Source organism: Sorex fumeus, unplaced genomic scaffold (genome assembly GCF_029834395.1).
Source record: "Sorex fumeus unplaced genomic scaffold, SorFum_2.1 ptg000036l, whole genome shotgun sequence".
NCBI classification, from domain to species: domain Eukaryota; kingdom Metazoa; phylum Chordata; class Mammalia; order Eulipotyphla; family Soricidae; genus Sorex; species Sorex fumeus.
Window position 1 is genome coordinate 18,274,812 of NW_026606093.1, and position 12,900 is coordinate 18,287,711.

The 12,900-nt window shown below is 42.7% G+C and overlaps 1 protein-coding gene across 1 annotated transcript in view; it reads left to right on the plus strand.

The window, feature by feature from the left end:
* Positions 1 to 6,280: 6,280 nt before the first annotated feature.
* MYOCD (myocardin) overlaps positions 6,281 to 12,900 on the plus strand; it is a 119,965-nt gene continuing 113,345 nt past the window's right edge. The window contains exon 1 of the mRNA XM_056117915.1: positions 6,281 to 6,378. Coding sequence (XP_055973890.1) covers positions 6,324 to 6,378 — 55 coding nt within the window. The 5' untranslated portion in view covers positions 6,281 to 6,323. The remainder of the gene's footprint in view (positions 6,379 to 12,900) is intronic.

The following is a 12,900-nucleotide window of genomic DNA, read 5'->3' on the forward strand; positions in this document are numbered from 1 at the left end:
ACATATTGCCGTCCAAAGGCTGCAGTTAAAGCTGACTTACTGTTGACCCATGTGGACGTGCTCTGTCCAGTTTTTCTGCATAAAACTCTCTGTTCCACCATATTCTATCTTAATTTTGGTCCTATCATTTGTGTTTGAAACCTGTTTCTATAGTATATATCTACAGGGCTATTGATCAAAGATATTTTCACAGATCCCCAACTGCATTTTAAAGGAATGTGTAGAATAAGAACAATGTTTTGAGACAGGTGAAGGGGGACGGGGAGGAATGCAAAGAAAACAGGCAAGAGCAACAGTTCTAAGGTCCTGAGACCAACAAGCAGTAAGAGTCATAAAGAAAGCTGTGCTGGGATGTAAGAATTTTGCGAGGGGAGGAAACTGGAGATCCTGAGGCTGATGTAGATTAGCTCTCCCTCTGCCCGCCACCCAGTGTTTGCACCCAGCAACTGGCCTCATGCTCCATGAAGAAGTGAGTGTTCAAAATAATTACTCTGAGCATTGGTCTCACAACTGACATATAAGCACCTTCATATAGCTTGAAGGTCAAGAACCTCAGTTATGGAAGGCAGAATTCTAAAATGAGCTTAAGAGATTAATCCTCTTGCTGAATTCTTCTTCATTTAGCCTGGGGGAGACTTGTGACTAAATTATACTGCCACAATTAGACTATATTGTGTAGCAAAAGTAAAAAGCTTTTGAACATATAATTAACATTCTTAGTCTTTAAATTGATCAAAAGAAAATTGTCCAGGGTGGGTCTACCCTAATCAAGTGAGTCTTTTACAAGCATCATTGGTGAAAGAGTCTGCTATTGACTTAGAAGGAGCAAGCTATGAGGCATTTTAGACTTGAAAAAAAAAAAGAATTCAACAGCCATTGAATTTGAAAGACATCGGGCCTCTTATACCACTATCCCAGGCAACACCTTGATTACAACCTTGTGAGATCCCAAGTAAATTTTCAAGGCCCAGAAAGTCAAATTATAAACCATGGAAAATGAGATAATAAAATGTGTGTTTGTTATAAACTCCTAAATTTGTGTCCATTTGCTAGAAATTTATAGATGGAAGAATAAAAATAAACCACAACAAAAGAGAAAGAGGATTGGTACAGCAGGCAAGGCACTTGCTTTGCAAGTTACCCTGGATTTGATTCCCATCACCACATATCGTCCCCTAGCATCACTACGAGTGACCTTAGAGCACAGACTAGGAATAAGTTTTGGGCACCACTGGGTATGACCCCCCAAACCCCACCTTCGCCTCCAAATTAGTAGGAGTACATGGAATTATTAACAATAATTGGAAGGGAGGGAAGGATGTTAAAAGCAAAGTTCTAAAACACACCAAGAATGTTTTGGGCTTTCCAAATGTATTTTTTCTTTTTACTTAAACATCCCAACTCTTTTGGGAAGCAAGTATTTCTAACTCTACAAGCAAGATACTGTGTGTCCCAAAGGACTTTAATAACTCACTCCACATCAAAACAAGTCACTTAGATTCAAACATAGAGCTTTCTAGAGCTAAAAACTAAGATCTCTCCTCTACATCACAAACTCAATCTCCACCTCAGGAGAGCAGCAAAGAGAAGCACTAAGGCCATCAAATTGCAAGACAGAGTTTGGTGGCATTCCATTGTCTTATTAGCGCACTGACCCAGAGCAGAGAATCTTGGGAGATATGTTCCCCTTGGGGAATATCCTCTCAAATTTCATTTTAAAATGTTTTTCCACAAAGAAATTCTTGCAAATAAAGGGAAGAGAATGCATTTCTATATAAGCATATTTTTATCCATAGATTTTCATGCCATAGGGGGTGAAAATCCCCAAGGGCAGAAGTCAGTAACTCTATGTTGTGATGGGAAAATTGGGGAGGGCTTTGGTTACAAACATTTTCCAAACTTACTCAAAAAAGAAACTGTCCTTGCTCATTCTCTCTCTCTCTCTCTCTCTCTCTCTCTCTCTCTCTCTCTCTGAGAAAACACTATTTATTCCTGTCCCAACTCATCTAGGTCAGACAGACCCTGACATTCAGTGCTGACTTCAGCTCTTCTCATTATAACTTTCACAGAAAAAAATAATTCACAATTTTCAGTCAAGTTGCCATGTATCTCTTTCTCAGCCCTGCAGTCCTAGGGATAAAAATCTATTTGGCCTTTTTGTTTGTTTTAATGTTGCTGAAAATATGATTTTTTTTCTGCACTCATAATTTAGCAATAATTCCTATCCCAGCAATCTCTTTTCTAAAGAGCACCTCCTGCCACGGGCGTCTCAAGCCCTGCCAGGTTCTTTCACCTTCTGCATCTCCCCATTCTCAAAGCACCTCTACTTTATCTCTTCAGTGAAGACAAGGAGCCTTCAGCTGTGGGTCAGGATAAGAAAATTCCAGTAAGAGGGGTCACTTTATATGGTAGAATAATGTTCCCCTCCAATGTTCAGAAATTTACCCAGAATATTTTGATTATGTCTTATTTTACAACAACTAAAATGGTGGAAGATGGATTTTAGTTCTATAATTAGATGATCTTACAGCAGGTTTCTTTCAAATAGATTCAATATAGTCACAAAGTTCCTGACATATGAGAAAAGGACAAAGGTCAAGTCCTAACCAGAGATTAAGTGTTTAATGCAAAATAGCTGACAAAGATTGGATAGGCTAGTGAATAATGGAGAAATCATTAAAGGTAGAGAAGTCAAAGAATATGGGTGTCTGTGGATGACGCAAAAAGCAAAGAAGCAACTTCCCACTATATCTTTCTGAAGGCCTGGTGACTCTTTTCAATCTTTTAATCTCAGAACTACAAGATAGTAAGTTTGTGTTGCTTTTTTTTTTAAATTTTTAATAGTGAAATGCAGAAGGTGAAAGAATCTGGCAGGGCTTGCAGGTACAGTTGCAGACTTACACATTTTTGTGCTTGGGTTTCAATTATAAAATGATCAAATACCTATCCCTCCACCAGTGCCCATTTCCCACCACCTCGGATCCCAGTATCCCTCCCACCTCCCATCCCCCCCATCTCACCCTTCCTCTGTGGCAGGGCATTCCCTTTTGTTCTCTCTCTCTACTATTGGGTGTTGTGGTTTGCAAAAGAGGCAATGGGTGACAATTATATTTGGTCTGTAGTCTACTTTCAGCATGCTTCTCCCATCCTGGGAGGAGGATCCTCCCAACACCCTTTATTTGGTGCTCCCTTCTCGATTTGAAATCCCTTTTCCCCTAGTTTGTGTGGTTGGCCTCCACGCCATGGAGTAAAATTCCTGGTACTAATCTCGGCCATTCTTGGGTGTTAGTCTCCTATTTTGTTACTTTATATTTCCCAGATAAATGCAATCTTTCTATGTCTATCCCTTTCTTTCTGAATCATTTCGCTTAACATGATACTTTGCATGTAGTACCATTTGTATGTAAATTTTGTGACTTCGTCTTTTCTAACAGCTACATAGTACTCCATTGTGTAAATATATCAAAGTTTCTTTAACCAGTCATCTGTTCTCGGGCACTCAGGTTTTTTCCAGATTCTGGCTATTGTAAAGAGTGCTGCAATGAACAGACAATTGCAGATGTCATTTCGACTATACTTTTTTGCCTTTCTGGGATATATTCTCAAGAGTGGTATTGCTGGATCAAATGGGAGCTCAATTTCTAATTTTTTTGAGAATCGTCCAAAAAATGGGCTCAGATCTCTGCCTAGCTCCATGTACAAAAGTAAGATCTAAGTGGATTAAAGACCTCAACATCAGACCGGAATCCATAAGGTACATTGAGGAAAAAGTTGGCAAAACCCTCCATGACATAGAAGCTAATGGTGTCTTCAAAGATGTCACACCGCTGGTAAGCAAGTGAAAACAGAGATAGACAAATGGGACTATCTTAAACTAAGAAGCTTCTGCACCTCAAAAGAAACAGTGACCAAAATACAAGGACAGTCTACAGAATGGGAAAGGATATTCGCCAAATACACATCCAATAAGGGGTTAATGTCAAGGATATACAAAGTACTAGTTGAACTCCACAAAAAGAAAACATTCAACCCCATCAAAAAATGGGGAGATGAAATGAATAGAAACTTTCACAAAGAAGAAATCCGAATGGCTAAAAGGCACATGAGAAAATGTTCCACATCATAAATCATCAGGGAGATGCAGATCAAAACCACAATGAGGTATCACTTCACACCACAGAGATTGGCCCATATCCACAAGAACAAAAGCAACCGGTGCTGGCGTGGATGTGGTGAGAAAGGGACACTCCTTCACTGTTGGTGGGAATGCCGACTGGTTCAGCCCTTTTGGGAAACAGTTTGTGTTGCTTTAACCACTAAACTTGGAATTTATTACAACAATACTGGGAAATTAATACTCTTTCTGAGGATGTTGTATAATCACTGAACAACTGCTAACACATACCTGCACCAGCCTCTAACCAGACCTTTGCTATGGGGACACTGACCCTAAGAGCAGAGGAAGGAGAGAGAGCAGTGCATTGCTCCTCTGACTTGTCAGGATATTTTGGTTGGGGGAGGGGTGTTTTTTGGACCCTCATCACACGCAGCGATGCTGGGCAGTTATTTCTAGCTCTGCACTCAGGAATTACTCCTGGCCGACCATATCGGATGTGGAGGATGGAACTGGGGTCAGCCACAAGCAAGGCAAATGTCCTGCCACTGTACTATTCCTCCAGTCCCTGACCTATTAGGGCTTAAATGGCCTATACCAGAGGCCTTTTTACACAAGCACTGGTCAGATACAGAGAGTGAATTTAAGGATCAGAGAAATAGGGCAGAGAAAGCCAGAGTAGTAGAAGCTTTCTCCATAACCGATCATCATACCTGTCACTCTTAGCAGAAGTCCTCTGAGACATTAACAGACATATTACAGAATATCTGGAGTCCCACGTGCAAATAAGGTGTCGAATCAACCCAGTCCAGTGCTGTGCATGTACATAATTTGGCTTTGATTTCCACTCTGCTCTGGCGGCTAGCAAGTACGTTTGCAGGTAGGGCTGAATTTGTTTGATTTGTCCACGAACAGAATGCACGATAACTAGATGTGGAATACAGACTGGCTTTCCCCTAGGGAGAAGGTGGGAAAGCATTCAGAGTCAGAACTTTCTCGAACCTTTCCAAGGTAACCCTAACGCAGGCCCTGGCCTCCTTCTCCCAGAGTTCCAGCAGATTCCGTCTCAGTGGCACTTGGCTCCCGTGCCTCCCGGGCCTCCCCTTCCACCCCCTTTTCAGCTGGAGGCAGGGCACTGCCGGGGTGGCCAGGAACTAGGGGTACGCCAGGTCAGGCCACAGGAAGAGCCATGGGGCTGGGGCTAGCGGCCAGCGGTGCGGTCAGCCGCGCTTCCCACCGGCATGTGAGCGGCGAGACCGCGGCTGTGCCCTGGGCTACGCCAACAAGCAAGCCGGGGGCACCTTGCCCGGGAAATCTGGTATCCAGGGACTCCGTCCACCGGCAAAGCTCGGTGCTCCCGGCGCTTGCGGACCACTTTCGGCTGGGTGGGGGGCTCTGTGCGTTCCCCCGCCTCCTTCCAGCTGCAGCAACCGGGGAGCCTCGGGGCGCCGGGCCCCGCTGCTCTCCCGCAGCCGGGGGACTGGGTCACCCCGCAGCCGGGATGTAACCAGCCCCCGCGGCCTCGCTGCCCCCGGCCCCCCCTTTCTCCCGCAGCCCAGCCTCTGCCCCGCCCCCCGTCCCCATCCCTGGTGCACCCGGTCCCCCTGTCCCCCTCAGTACCCAGTGCCCAGTCCCCCGCCCCTGGTGCTCCCGGTCCCCGTTTCCCCCAGCAGCCTGGGCTCTGGATGCGCCCGGTCCCCCGGCCCCCCGCAGCCCGGGCACTGCCCGCCGGCCCCCGGGTGCGCCCGGCCCCCCGCACCCCCGCTGTGCCCCCCGCCCCTGGTGCGCCCGGTCCCCCGGCCCCCCGCGGCCGGGCACTGCCCGTCGGCCTCCCGGCTGGGGCCACCTTCCCTACTTGGCGGCGCGGGCCGGGCGCGGGCTCCGGATTGGCCGAGCCGGCCCGCGGCGTCGGGGGGATCGGGTGGCCGCGCGCGCCCCATAAAGGCGAGGCCGCCGCTGCGCTCCGGGCAGCCTCGGGGATGCGGCCGCTCCCGGCCCCGCGCAGCGCACGGCCTCGCCCGCCGCCCGCCGACTAGGGGACGCTGCAGGGACACCGGCCGTCCTGGCCGTCCCTGAGCTCTGCCGGGGAAAGTACCGGGGGTCGGGGGCATCCCGGGGGTCAGTTGCGCCCCACTGGGCGCTCGGGGACCTGCTGGCCGTGGAAAACCGGCGCGTCTCGCTCCGAGACCAGCGTTTGCTGAGACTCAACATGACGCTCCTGGGGTCTGAGCATTCTCTGCTGATTAGGAGCAAGTTCAGATCAGGTAGGGCGAAGGCATTTAGCTCTTTCTTAAACTTTTCTCTTCTGCCAGTCCCAACTCTAGTCTGCTCTTCGATAAAGACTTGGAAACCTGTGCGACTAACTCAACTCTAGTCCCCCAAAGCACATTTGGGAACTGACTACCTGCCCGCGGGCCAAAATTTCATGTCCTTATGCTTTGACTTATTTAAGGGGATTTTTATTTGTGAAAAGACGGTCCTTTTAATTTTTTTTCTAAATATGTAAATAGAAAGTTTGAAAGGGTACATGAGAACAGTAAAACCTGAAAAACGAGCAATTAAGGATTTCATATTTGGTGGCTGCATATTGCGGACATACAATTGCTGAGCAGATGAACCTGATGCGTGTGTGTTAGATACAAGGTCACTTAAAATGTAGCTAATAAAAACAAATGTATTTCCCAAAAACAGTCACTTGGGGGGGAAGTAAAAATAGAAAATCTGGAGCACACCAAGTATTCAAAATGACATCACTGTGGGGGGGGGGGTGGGGAAAGTGCAGTGCCACAAATATTTTTCCCAAACCATCTGATATTTATAAATGGAGACTTTTTCCCAAAATTTTCTTTTACTGGAACATAGAGAAACATCTCTAAGGACGCTGAGTGAAGGTGAGTGCAAGGGTGGTATTCATGTGGTGGAAGAGATCAGTGTGTGGGTTTCCTTGATTACACAGGGAGACATTTGACTACTTAGGTATTATCAATAGCTGTATGTAATGTTGGTTTTATAAAGTAATAATGACTACTCAGTAAAAGGTAGAACTCTTATGTAGAAGTTGTTACTTTACAAGAACTCTGAAGTGAACATTCCATGTAGTGATGTGATAAAAAGATGCTGTTATAATTTACTAAGTTCTTTATCCCTTAGCACTTCTAAATCAGATCACAAGGTGTTTCCTTGGACATAAACTTCAAAAATGGGATGAGTGGAAGTTGAAAGATTATAGTCACTCATGATGACCCTGGCTTTTAGGTATCTCTGGGATCCTTTGGAAATTTTCTTAGGTTCTAAGAAATTCTTATTGCTGAAGCAAGATGAAAACTCAAGAGCTTTGGGGGTACAAAACTCTGCCTAAAGGTGCAGATGAGTTTGCCTGCCACTGTGTTCCAGGGTATGTTCAGTTCATCCGTTTCTTACACAGGGAAGTGAAATGGTGGGTCTGTTAATTCACAAGAGATTCACAATAGAGACTAGAGATTGCCACTACGTAGTAAATTGGTCAAAACCACAAGGCAACACTGCCACCTTTCTGAAGAAGAGAGGATATAGATTTGTTTGAGGAGAAACTACTGTATTTCAAATGCACCAGGGCAATTTCAGTAGGGGCTGGGTTTGTTTTTAAAATGCTTTAGTGAGGTAGTTGATAGATTTATCCAAAAAATTGTTTTTCAGCTAAAGTTTAAAGGAGAGGAAAGACAGTGTTTGCTCTGAACCAAATTCTGATTTTACTAAATGAGTACAGATCTATAAGGAGATGTGAACCCTGCGAATTCCTATTTCTGCCTCAGAAATTCTGATTTTAAGCTTTCATAGGCTTTTTCAGTAAGAGGAAGAGTAACTTCAGAAAAAAATATGCTAAAGAGGATGTGGCATGTTTAATTCTCCACCTATATGGACAAAATGGCTTGATCATTTGAGATACGAAGGGTTGATAAACTCCTATAGTAAAGTGGCGGGGACGGAGGGGAAGAATATAAAGACAAATAAAGGTAATGTTGAGGACCCTGATTATTCTTTCTGTATATAATTTTAACTGCAGCTTTAAGATTATAGAAGTCTGGCAGGTGGCACGCTAGCAAGCAGAGCTGCCTCTTCCTAAGAGAACTCTGTTTATTTTGTGACTAGCGAAGAATAACTGCAATCTCTTCCTCTTCTCTTTTTTAATTTTAATTTCTCTTTTTTTTAAATCTTCCATGAATTATTCCAAATGCAATTATTCTGCTAATGTTTGCTTAGGAAGTAGACTCCAGTGTTATATATTTCAGTTGAAATATCATCGAGTTAAATTGTTCTTTGGTAGGAGCAAGATTCCTTGAGTTAACAGGCTTGTTACCAAGTAAGAAGATAATGACTGACTCTGAAAATGACTTGTATGACAACAGATTCCTTAGAGCTTTCTATAACCAGAGTTACTTTGTTATTAATTACGAATCAAGCAGGGTTAGAAAGATAGCACAGGGGCTAAGACGCTTGTCTTGCGTATACTTTTGCCTCTCTCCGATACCCAGCACTGCATACAGTTGCCTGAACACCATCTGGAGTGATTCCCAAGCAGAAAGCCAAGAGTAAGCCCTGTGCATTGAGGGTATGGCCTCCAATTTTTTGTTGCTATTGTTAAATTATTTTACAAGAAAATTGTGGAAGTACACGTATGTCTTATTTGTGTGACCACTAACATTTTATAGTCAAGAGTTAGATGTAGAGTCAAACTAGGTTTCGTGTGTTTAGTACTTTAGTACACTACTTAATAAATGCGTAGCCTTAATTCTTAGAAAAATTATATAATTCCCTTTCTTCAATTATTCTCACTTAAATAAGGAGACTGATTGTAAGACAGTTAAGATGATTATATGTCATTATATAATTGCCTAGCCCTCAAAAATTATTGCTCTGTTATTAATATTTTCATGCATCATGATCATTCCATACTCTGAATCTTGATTACTTTATTTGTAAATGTCAAAATTAAACTAGACGATCTCTCAGACACTTTATTTATATTTTGTGGTTCTCTGAAAATAGATAAAGAAGAAGTAGAAGTATGTAATAGTTGAGCATAAAGGCAGTTTGTATAAGTACACTTATTGTTATTTTTAAGCTAACCACATTTTGCTTTATTTAGTTTTTTCACTGTTATTTCATAAATGATTGTCATCAGTGTCCCTAAAAGAATTTTCCTCAATACTATGTGTGTCACTCAAAATAATGACTCATATGTATATGTGTACATACACACATGCACACACACACACATACACACATCACTTACAAAGCATAGAAAAAAAAGGTTCATCAATGAACTTATTTCTTTTGCTTCTTCTCTTTTTCTCCTTTTTCCAGACAGCCCACAAATTTGCACTCTGGTACTTGCCTTCATTCCCTAGGATGTTAGGATCATCAGATTCAGCAAATATAAACACAGAAAACTCAGTTAGATCTTAATTTTGGATGAATACTGATTAGTTTTTAGTATGCTGTAATAATGGGGACAAGCCTTTATATGAAATCTAACTTGAGGTAGGCTTTTCTATTTTCTCTGACAACCCAAATTCCAATCTAAGCAATCTTTATCAGTGCCCTCTACTATTTCACCCAAATTTCCATCAAGATATCAAGGCACCCAAAAACTTAACCGGTAGTTATTTTCAGATCTAATATATATATATATATATATATATATATATATATATATATATATATATTTGCCTTTTGGGTCACACCAGCGATGCTCAGGGGTGGTCACTCCTGGATTGTACACTCGGGAACTACTCCTGGCGGTGCTTGGGGGACCATATGGGATGCTGGGAATCAAACCCGGGTCGGCCGCGTATAAGCAAACGCCCTACCCGCTGTGCTATCACTCCAGCCCCTAATATTTGTTTTTTTTTTAAATAAATAGTTCTCAGTACTTTTGTAAAGCTATAAAGACAACATTCTTTATCAATGGTAAAAATCTCATTTAAAGTACAAAAGCAGGAGATTTGGATTGAAGAGTGTGAGAACTCTCTTCCTCTGAGGTAGAACAGGTTAGTTCTGAGGTTAAGAACTAACTGAATGCTTTTGGCTTAGAGAGGAGCAGATGAATAATGCTCCATCACAGGGCCTCCAGGTCTCAGCAGCAGCGGAAAGAAGCCAAGGTACATGTAAGATAGGCAGCAGTTGAACTCCACATGGTGTTGGGTAATGGGACACTCCACATTCTTCTAGCCAGCAGGCTTCCAGGGGTTGCATTTTAAAGTACTTCATCATCTCATCAGGACTTTACCACTTGGTCATTCTTTTCCTTTTCTTTGTCCCTCATCCTAAAACCTGTAAAGGAGGATACTTTATAAAAACTAAAAGTAGTATAATTTCTACTTTAAATTAGATCCTGTTTCTGGAATTGATCTGAATCCTTTATCTGCTGCATTTTCTCTCCTATGAACTGAAAATATTAGACTAGCAAGTTGATCATAAAGGTTTCTTCATTATTAATTTACTTTATAGCTTAGGATAAATAAATTAACCTAGAAGAGTGCTTTCCCCATAATGTGTAATGTTGTGGACATTTAATTAGATAATAAATTTAATTTAAGGTAAAGGTAAAGGTAAAGGCCCTCCCGTTGATCATCAATTTGCTCGAGCGGGCCCAGTAACGTCTCCATTGGAGACTTTGTTGTTACTGTGTCTGGCATATTGAATACGTCACGGGGAGCTTGCCAGGCTCTGCCGTGCGGGCGAGATACTCTCAGTAGCTTGCCGGGCTCTCCGAGAGGGGCGGAGGAATTGAACTCGGGCCGGCCATGTTGGCCGCTTGCAAGGCAAACGCCCTACCCGCTGTGCTTAACAGCCAATTTATTATTTATTTAGTTTAACACAAACATATAAAATAATTGACCTCTGTCATCTGCAAAATAAATTATTTTGGCTGTCCAAATTGTCCATAGCTAAATTTATTCTTTCCTCCTTTGTTGGAAAACACCAATACTTTTCTTAGCAACAGCATTAGATTTTTTATTGTGTAGCAAATTACCTTTTGGCAAGAACGCTTGGTGCATCCTGGGTGAGGGGCCGCCACCCCCAGCCACCTTCATGGAGCTCCAGGGCTGCTCAGAAGATGGAGATCACGGAGGTTTTTTATTTATTTTTAATTTTTATGTTTGTCTGTTTCTTTCTTTTTGAGTCACACTCAGCAATGCACAGGATTCATACTTTTGGTTCATGCACTCAGGAATTATTCTTGGCGGTGCTCAGGGGACCATATGGGATGTTGGGAATCGAACCCAGAGAGAGCTGGAGCAATAGCACAGCGTGTAGGGCGTTTGCCCTGAGCGCGGCTGACCCAGTTTTGATTTCTCCGTCCCTCGCGAAGAGCCCAGCAAGCTACCGAGAGTATCCTGCCCTCACAGCAGAGCCTGGAAAGCTCCCCATGGCATATTCAATATGCCAAAAACAGGAACAAGTCTAACAATGGAGATGTTACTGGTTCCCGCTCAAGCAAATTGATGAACAACAGGAGGACAGTGCTACAGTGCTACAGCAAATTACCCAAATTACCATGAACTTAGTGTTCCAAGACAACAAATACTACTCTCTTATAGGGAGAGAGGTCTCAGCAGGCTAAACTCAAGGAATTGGCTACTACTTCTTTCTGGAGACACTAAAGGTAACTGTTTCTATGTCCTTTCTAGATTCCAGGCGAGCCAAATTTCTTAACTATAGTTCCTTTTCCATCTTCAAAAACAGTAGCGTAGCATTTTCTAATTCCTTTTTGACTTCTATCCTTCTGTTCCTGTCTTCCATACTAAAAGAAATTTGTAATCCCACTGAGTTTCTCCAGGATAATCCCCTATGTATGTGGGAGAGGGGAACAGGGAGGCTTCTGAGCTGTGCTCAGGCTGATGGCTACTCCCTGCAATTTTCAGTGAAACATGCCATGTAGGATCATTCAGTCGAAGAGCTCAAGAATGCAGTACTTCTTGGACCTTGTGTGTTAGAAATCACCAGGCCCACACAATTGGTGCTCAGGTGGTAAGAGGGCGTAGGGATCGTGTGCTGCTGAGTCAAATCCTAACCCCTATACACATTCTCTCCAATCCCAACATCATATGTATGGGGGTGGGGGTGTGGGAGGGCAATTGGAGGGAAAATAGAGAGAGAATTAGAATGACTAGTTCAATAATGAAGTTATTTCCAAGTCTAATTTTTTTCAAATAAATAGTTCTGAGTACTTTTGTAAAGCTATAAAGACTTCCTAGCATCTCATAAGAGCACCAATTCCATCGTGACGACCCCGCCACCATAACTTCATCGAAAAACAGCAGTTCCCCAGGGCCCGTCTCCAAATACCATCATCAGATTCAGAATTTGAATTTACAGGAACTGGAACTTTGACATATGTACTAGGAGGGGAGATTTCTTGAGTTGGTCATTATTCTCCCTGTGATAGTAATTTCTAATATGGTATTCCTAATTTAACCATGACTCTGCTTAAAGACGTGCAATACTCTTTGCATAATATGTATTTCCCAGTTAGAGTCTTAGTGTTTTGGTCGGGTGATCCACAAAGGACTGTTTCCAAATAGTGTTAACAGTTTTCAGCAGGAAATTTAAGAAGATGTAATTAAATTAGAGTATGAAGAAAAATTACAGTTAAATTTTGAAGAATTTCTGACAAATTTAGTATTTTAATGTATTTCATGAACTTCTAAAAGGCACTAAATACAACATTTCACCTTTATTTACATAACATCTTTCATGTCAGTATTCTGGAGAAATACATTGTGGATAATTCTGCTTAGAAT